The sequence below is a fragment of the Dreissena polymorpha genome, chromosome 7 (genome assembly GCF_020536995.1).
Source record: "Dreissena polymorpha isolate Duluth1 chromosome 7, UMN_Dpol_1.0, whole genome shotgun sequence".
Classification (NCBI taxonomy): domain Eukaryota; kingdom Metazoa; phylum Mollusca; class Bivalvia; order Myida; family Dreissenidae; genus Dreissena; species Dreissena polymorpha.
Genome location: NC_068361.1, coordinates 79,885,465 through 79,894,370, shown reverse-complemented (window position 1 = coordinate 79,894,370; position 8,906 = coordinate 79,885,465). Strand labels below are relative to the sequence as shown.

Below are 8,906 nucleotides of genomic sequence, written 5' to 3'. Positions count from 1 at the left end.
TCATCTGAGTCACTATCAGTCAAAATTAAGAGGGCTGGGCTTTTTGCAGGAGACTTTTTGGGTGACTTTGGCAAACACCTTTTTTCATTATTATGTTGTGCTTTTCCAAAGGAATAAGGTCATGTTCCTTTTTTCTTTGCTTAAATAATCCAAAACCAAGTCTTTTGACAGGACCTCCCTTTTTAATTGACGCTTCTGCCTCACCTGTTCTTTTATTCTTCTTTCCAACACTTATTTTATACCTTTTCTTTTGTTTTTCACGAAACTTTCTTGCCTTTTCAGCATAATCAGGATCTTCCTCATCAGATGATGAAGCATAGAAATTTAGGCTTTTTTTGGCTGATTTAGGCATACTTGTGCAGGGATCTTTGTCTAAAACTTTACAATGACCCGTCCTAGCAGATGATTTTTTAATTTTTATAGACATAACTTCCTTTTCGACACTTGCAATAAGCATCTCATCATCACTATTGTCCTTATGATTTTCTTTCTCACACTTTGCATTGTTTGTCTTAATAACATCTTCAGCCTTGTCAGAGAGTGCTTTTGGAGTTTCAATTATAACAATAGATTTATTTTCTTCATCTGATTCAAGAACTTCAAATCTTTCTTCTATGTTACTTCCTTTGTTATTTTCTTTTAATCTATCATCTCCTTTTCTGTTTTCCCCGCCAATTTCTTCAGAACGCATTATTATGTCTTGGTTTTCAGAATGGTAAGAAATCTGCTCTGATTCCGAATTGTTTTTCATGTCAATTTTCACAGCCATTTTATTCTGATCTTTGTTAACCTGATCCATGACATAACAGTCATTTCTCTGACTATCAATAATCACTATATCTGTTTCTTCATAAACTTTTTCTATGTTACTTTCACTAGGAGACTCTTCAGACAATGTGTCCACATTTTGAGCTTTAGAATTTTCACTTGTTTGAGTTTCTTCAGGTTCAAGTTCCTCTTCTAATGTAACAGTTTCAAAAACATCTTTCTTTGAAGTTTTACAATGATTGCTTAAAGACACGTCATCTGATGAACTATATACATTTTCTGCTTCCTCATCTTTTTCTTGTAACTCAAGTTCTACCAAACAAGATGAATTCTCTTTGATAGAATTTATGGAGATCCCGGAACAAACACTTTCATTGTCTGTTCCAGGAATATTGTTACTATCAGATAAAAAAGCATGTTCATCAGTAATTATGTCAGGATTTTCAACACATTTTAAGGACAAACGTGGTTCAATATTTGATGGAGGTAGTTTGTCTGAGATATCATTCTCTGAACACAATGAGCCTTGACTTAATGATGGCAGGGACACTGGACTTGATGTTAATTGATCACAGTCAATAACTTCTTTGTCTTCACTTTCAGTAACATTTCGTTTCATGCTGTGTACATCTTCATCACCTTCACAATCATTACTGTCATTTGTATGCTCAACTGCAAATGTGTGTCCCCCAATTACATCATCATTTGTGTTATTTTGTAAATCTTGACACTCATCAACATTAAAATGATCTTTATCAACACATGAATTAACGGAATCAACCGTATCAACATCTTCATCAAGTGAATCAACTTTATCAACATCTACATCAACTGAATCAACTTTATCATCTGCATCAACTGAATGAACTTTATCAACATCTGCATCAAGTGAATCAACTTCATCAACATCTGCATCAAATGAATAATTTGAAATATTTTCTTCCAAATCTTCATTACATTTTTTTCTCAATATGGTTATTTCATTTTTTCTTGAAATTGCATGAGTATATGTTTTAGAATTTTGCCTCCAAGGTTTTTCTGTGTCAACCCATGTGTTTCCATACTCTTCCTCCACATCACTTTCATCCTCAACATCATTGTTTCCAAACTCTTCTGCTACGTAACTATCATTATCAGCATCTTCACTAGCTTCTCTTTTATCTTTCTCTAATCTTTTCTTCTTCTCAAATCTTTTCCTCTTAACTTCTTGATGGAGGGAGGTATCACTGTCACTTTCATCACATTTATTCCTCTTTTTCCCAAAATCCACCTTACAGATAACATCATGCTTCCTGCTGTCTTCACTATCCCGTGAATTAGATCTAATTCGGCTGTTACTCAAACCAATGGTAGACACAAATGCAGTGTCACTGTCACTATTACCACCATCCAAACCAGAATGATGGACTGAACACTCAACATTTTCAGCTTTATGATCCTTTAACACTGTCAGAAAATCCCGAAGATGGACAAAAAACCTTGCCGATTCAGTGGCAATTTTATTTTCTGTGGAATCAACAAGGCTCAGAAATTCTGCAGAGTCAATGTAGTACTTGTCAGCCTCAAGGAAACGCTTGTTAGCCAGCTTCAGGATTTCTGTGTTTGGAGAATGACCCTTGCAAAATTTCAGGAACTAAAACAAAATCAATGTCACAATTTGAACATTTGTTAATCGTAAAATATTCATACTTCAGTAAACTTTGCTAGTACACATCTACAGTAGACCATTTTTTACTTATAAGGGCAAAAGCTTGCGAAGCTGGCGTTAACCGTTCATACATATGGAAATTTAGACATAAAATTACACCTATGGATGCATCTCAAAAAAATTTGACAGGCAACATATATTTTCGCGATGCTATTTATGACCGAGAACAAATCAAAAACACGTTGACATGTGCTAAATCACATGTAAAAACATACCTCAGGAAAAAGTAAATTAATGACATCATAATTGAGTAGCAAATCACACTTAATATTCTGGCAATACATGTATATGTTTTTCTCTGCTACATTAGACCGTTTCAGAACTAAGATTACACAATGATCTCCCTTGAATACTCATCTTCTTCATTTTCTGTCTCATAGACTGGTTCACTACATATAGTGACAGTCTTTACCAAACACAATTTCAGTAAAAACAACCCGTCTAAAATGTTTTGCCTGAATCTTCCATTTCTTTCGAATTTATTTGCTTTGATCTTTTCAATATCTTATTGTTATTATTATTACACATTATAGTTGGCATCTATATTCTCGCATTATTCTCGCGGTATTTCAATAACGACACCCTACTGTTAACTTGTCAGAATTCGTGACGCATTTTCCATTCGCTCTCAGACAGCAGTTTTACGTGGGATCATGAGCCATATTCTGGTAAGTTGTGGTTGTTATCCATCAGAAATACATTTATTCACAAAATTTAACGATATTCCGATTTAACTTTTTAGTATTTTAGCTTATTTTCAACGTATTTACAGCTCGTCTGCTCGCACTTGGCCGATATCCTGAAAGTGTACATATCACTATATAAAGTTTAGGCCTAAAACCACAAAATCTAATACTGTTGGATTTTCGTACTGAAATTTTTCGTAACAAATCTTCCAGATTCGAAATGAAAAAAACAACAACAGGACATTTAGAAATTGTCTGCATCATTTATCAAATTTTAAGATTTAAGTTGGTTTTCCGTTTTTAGAAGCTGTTTGCCAAGGCAAGAGCTGGGCTGCCGCATCACACAACTCCAGCCATTCTATTGAGAAAAACTGACAGTCTTGGTTTCCAGACCATCCATCTGCCTGTCTGTCTGTCCTGGCCACTATCTCCTCCTACACTATTAGCACTAGAACCTTGAAACTTACACACATAGTAGCTATGAGCATATGTGTGACCCTGCACTATTTGGAATTTTGATCTGACCCCTGGGTCAAAAGTTTTGGGGGTTGGGGTGGGGCCCGGTCAGAGATTTTCACTAATTTTTTTAGGTTATTTTACTATAATTTCTTCATTTCTACACTGATTCACTTCAAATTGATACTGAACTTCTCTAAATGACAATATTATGGTCAATCTCAACTAAGCATGGCCCCATTACCAACCCTCGGGCGCCCCTGGGTCAAACAAACGACGTGGGGATACACGTCAGGCTCTGCAGCGCCATTTCTAGTTTATTTTGTAAAAGGTAATAAAATGTTACTTCATTGATTCCAGTTTTGCAAAAAAAACATTCCACAGTTTTGCAAAAAAAACATCACTTTGGAATTTCATATACGTAAATATTCTTGTAAGTTGATGACAGTGGTTTAGTATAACTGATTGTGTAACTATTACTTTATGTGCAAATAAATGATGTGAAGCGTTTTGTATCTCCACACAATACCACACACCTTTTTATATTTGTACTGAACATATATACTAATGTAATTTACATGCTTCTGCTAGCGGCTTTCCCAAGATAGACAATGACTTCTTTAGCGTAAGAATTCCCGGGTACATTTCAGTAAATTTTCCGCAACACGTGTACATTTAAGTATACTTAAGAGTACCCCAGGTACATTTACATGTAAGTAGTACCCGAACCAACAATGAGTAGAACTTAGTTTCTTAAGGGTGATCTTAAGAACGCTCCCACTTAAGGGATCAATACAGAAACCTCCCAGTTACTAGTAACTAAGCAGACACCATATCCACTATACCGCAGCCACCGAACCAGCTTTAAATTCCTGCGGCTATAAAACACACAAAATTATAAGATGCTAGATCTTAAAGCTAGGAACATGTTATCGTTTGAAGATTGAATTTTTTGTGTGCATTACTTTATTTTTGAAACAATAATACTATTTTGAACGCAATAATGTAAAATATTATTTATTAAAAATACATGGTTATCAAAAAAGCTTTTGCCCGTAAATTAGGTAGCACCTATAATCATATTACAAATGTTGTTTTCAACATCCGTGGAGGCTAAACATACTGATTGCAAGCTAAAAATCACCAAGTGGCACGAATCAAAACACAATACAATTTTTAAGGCATGCCTTACATGAATATCACATTTTTTATAGGCACAAACCAATATTTCCATTCCATACCTACACATATTTTCAAGATGACTAAGTTCACAACAAACCTGTTCAAATCTCGAGCTCATGGTTGTACACAGAAAGTGTACCAACACTGCAGAAAACACAGCGAAACTCCAAGGTTCATGTAATTAAATGTTTGAACAATGGCAAGTACGAGAAATCCAGTTCAGGTGCATGTCTGCGCAATGAGGTTCTGAAAAGACAACAACATTCTAATCTAAATGATTGTTACTGTATTATTTTGTAAACATAATTGATCAACAACATACCCTCTGTACTAAGCATCAATCTGTCTTAAAATGGATCAATAACAATTCTTTGAGAATACGAATTTGGAATCGCATTAAGGAGAATGGAAGTTTCAAGCTGCACATTGTCTGGCCGTAGGGTTTAATGAAAGGAAATAATTTACGCAAAATTTATATGAGATCACTGATATTCTAATAACTATTGAACAATCAAATTTTCCAGCCACCCTCTTTTTTACCTAAAATTATTATTTTTTTACTCTAAATTTTCAGACATCAAGAGTCAAGTTGGCATTTTATCACCATTTTGGAAATAGGGCTGTATAAGGATTTAGCTAAAGCAGAATGGCAGGGGCACCCATTTGACCCCCTTCCACTTGTAGCGACACCCTTTTAAATATCAGGCGTTTTCCTGACCATTTTTGGAAACTAGAGTGTTAACAAGGTTTTACCATAGACATATCAGGGAAAATGCCACACTCCCTGGCGGCACTGTTTTTCAACCAACTGTCATCATTTTGGAACTGGTCCAAAATATTATTAGGATGAATCTTTTGACCAAGTTTCATGAAGATTGGACAATAAATGTGGCCTTGAGTGTTAGCAAGGTTTTACAATAGCCATATAAGGAAAAATGCCCCACCCTTTGGCAGTCATCTTTTTCAAGCATATGTAACCATTTTGGAACCCATCCAAATTTCATTAAGATTGGACAATAAATGTGGCCTTTAGAGTGTTAACAAGGCAAATGTTAATAAAAAGTAAACACATTTAATTATATATTAATAAATCTGTGTAAAATACATCAATAAAACTCAATTATGTATGTTTATACGTGCAAATAATTTTCCCAAACTGAAAAATACACTAAATCTATTTCTTAGAATCAGGCTGTTCACATTATTTTTGCCCTTTCATAAATCAACCACATGTTAACATTTACTTTTGAATTTACTATGCAATGTTCCTCCAGGATTAAACACTTACGATTGAGGCCTGTCTGACCTATCTGGTCATATATTAGTACTTGGACGAAACGACTAACCCTTTAAACACAAACATCAGTGGCATGAAATGTCCATAAACCGCTTTACAGTCGATTGGACTTTGGTGTATAGCGGATTTTAGTGAGTAACGGATAGGTTAAAAGTTTTTTGCAAAATACTTTTATTTATGTTAAGATTTATAGTTTTCTATGAATTGAATACAAAAAGCCTATCATTGTTAAGTCGATTCATGTTTTTGTTGACGTGTGTCAATGTTTACAACTGTTTCTTTTTTAGACGACAGGAAAAGTGCAGACGAATGGTTTCTTGAATTTTGCAGATTTTGTTTGGTAAACATAATGTTTATTGATGTAATATTTTAGTATTATGTGTCCTTTACAAAAGAAAGAATGCTTAGAAACCAAATTTATGCGTACCATATAAAATAAGCATGACAGCTGCAACTCGGGATTTAGTGAATAACGGACATGTGGTGACCCATATTCAGGAATGAGGGTATTGTCTTAAAATAAGTATAAACTCAATTGGAGTTGTCCAATACACATGTGGTTAGCGTATGGCTATGATATTAATTAGTGAAAATTTATCATTTTTAATGAAAAAATAATCAAATCATAACGAAATATTGATTTCTTTGAAAACATTTGTTTCACTATCAAATCTATATATACAACAAGGTATTCAACTCAAAATGACCCGAATATAGGGTGCATCGCTTTGAACAACCATTACTTCATCAACTATGGAGCGATTTCCGTGAACTTGGTCTTATTAAACGCAGAAATGAATTTCCTTTGTGGAAATGTACATATATTGCAATTATCTTTTACATATGCTGTGACAAATTTCAAGAAATAACACGATATACATGTAATCCGATAAAGACCTAAGAAATCCGTTAATGGCTGCATCAGTGTACCATGAAATTCGCGCTGTAAACAAATATTTTTTCGGAAATTTAAAACAGCTGGCATGTTTCAATAGGCTAGACATGTGTCTATCTTGGTTTAATTATAGTCTCATTTATAAGACGCGCAAAGAATTTAGAGATACTTTATATATGGGCTAAATTCTTTGGAACGTCTCATCGTTGAAGGACCTTTTTAGTGGTGGAAACCAGAAAGTTTAAATTTTCATCAATTTGCGTAAAATTGCAAAATAACATTACCAACTCATTCAGTTTTAATTCAGAAGTTCATTTTTACATCAAATATCGTCGATTCGAAGTTAGAAAGGCATAAATTCTTCAGTTAAACTTCTGCTTAAATCGCAAAACAGTCACTGACCTGTAGCCATGTCATGAAACTGATTTAAATATGAACCAATCAGAAGAAGGCATTACGGTGTAACGTGTACGCGTAATTTTATTTAACATGAGCTTTTAACACCGACGTTTACCTAACTAGATCTAGTATGCTAATCTTTGTCGATTTAATAATCATATGTTCAAAACAGATATGGTGCAGTTTCTATTCACTGTTCTAAGTTTCAGGAAGTGTTTATGCATGTCTTTTTCGCACCTCTGTCTGTGTTGTTTTATGTACTTACATTCTACGTTACAAAGGACGGTATACTGTACGATCTGTATCAATATTATTTATGTACAGTATAAAAATAAAAGATGTACTTTATTTCAGAACTTTTTAATTGTCAATTTAGAAAAAAAACAATGCTAAATTAATCCAGAAAAGTATAACATCGGTTTACTTTGTAACGCGCTGCACCACAACAGACGAACGCAAACTGTATTTTACGCTGTTTATTCTTCCACTTTAAACCAGATGCTTTACATCGAGGTCGTGTTATCGATTTATATCTACACAGCGAGCGAATCGAGAGATATTGAAAAATTGAATAGTGGTTGGATTTAAATTGCTCAGGCGTGCAAAATTCAAAGTGTCATTACATAATTTTTACGGAACATTATCGAGAAATGAATTATCTACACAGGTATGTAAATATTATTGCAATCCGTTGTTATTAAGTGTCTTATATCGGGGCTTGAATGTTGCGCACAAAATCCTTGCGCAACAATATAGACAAAGAACAAAAAATCCCCACCACATAATTGGTCTTTCAACCTTTGTACGCTCCAAATATTACCCATATAAAAAGTAGCTTAATATTTAAGAGCGTCAAAAATTTGGACTAGGTTTAATTACTGAATGCATGGTGTTTATGTTGAAATGAGACTCGAAGTCCTTAGCTATCCGTTATACACCAATCAACTGTATTGAATAACACCTTGAAAACCTTAATCATGAGCTTGGCATAAACAACAGGCGCTTGACTGTCTTATTTCTCGGATGCTTTAGTTATTCTTTACTTCCATATGGGTTATAGTCAACAGTAAACGCCTGATGGTGGAATAGAATAAAGTCACAACATTAATGACTACAAGTACAAATATTTATTTAATTTTATGGTTATGATGTTCGACACATTCAATAATTACTTTTAACATTTTCCAATAGTCGTCACTATTTCCAAAACAATTGAATGATCGATAAAGGTATTATGTAATGGAATCAATACACTTCAAAACAATTGCAGATTATGGTTTCTGTAAGCAAACAAGTAAATGTTAAACAAAATACTTTTGATTTCCGGAAATGGTAGCTGCCATAAGTGTTGGTATTTTTTTGTTTCGTAACATTTACAGAAATATTCTTGTAGGTTACATGCTACTAAAAATAAAATATATTAAAAGTGTGCGCTTCTGAAGCTACGACAATTGTTAACGAACGTTAACACAAAAATCTGTCACTACAACAATTTAAATCAATAAGTTCAGCCCC

The 8,906-nt window shown here is 34.0% G+C and overlaps 2 protein-coding genes across 22 annotated transcripts in view; both read right to left on the bottom strand.

Moving 5' to 3' along the window:
* The window catches only part of LOC127839330 (A disintegrin and metalloproteinase with thrombospondin motifs adt-1-like), a 288,676-nt gene that overhangs the window by 89,365 nt on the left and 190,405 nt on the right, over positions 1-8,906 (bottom strand). The window lies entirely within an intron of this gene.
* On the bottom strand, positions 26-8,742 carry LOC127839331 (dentin sialophosphoprotein-like). Its single transcript, XM_052367659.1, has 3 exons — positions 8,706-8,742; positions 4,898-5,046; positions 26-2,401 (listed from the first exon to the last, which is right to left on the bottom strand). Exons 2-3 carry the CDS (start codon positions 4,916-4,918, stop codon positions 26-28), a joined length of 2,397 nt encoding a protein of 798 aa, XP_052223619.1. The 5' UTR covers positions 4,919-5,046; positions 8,706-8,742.

Bases quoted from the DNA above. Each gene is read 5' to 3' on its own strand.
- LOC127839331 (XM_052367659.1), bottom strand. From the start codon at position 4,918: ATGAGCTCGAGATTTGAACAG. The intron at 2,402-4,897 runs GTTTGTTGTGAA...ATTTTGTTTTAG, and splicing joins TGAGCTCGAGATTTGAACAG to TTCCTGAAATTTTGCAAGGG.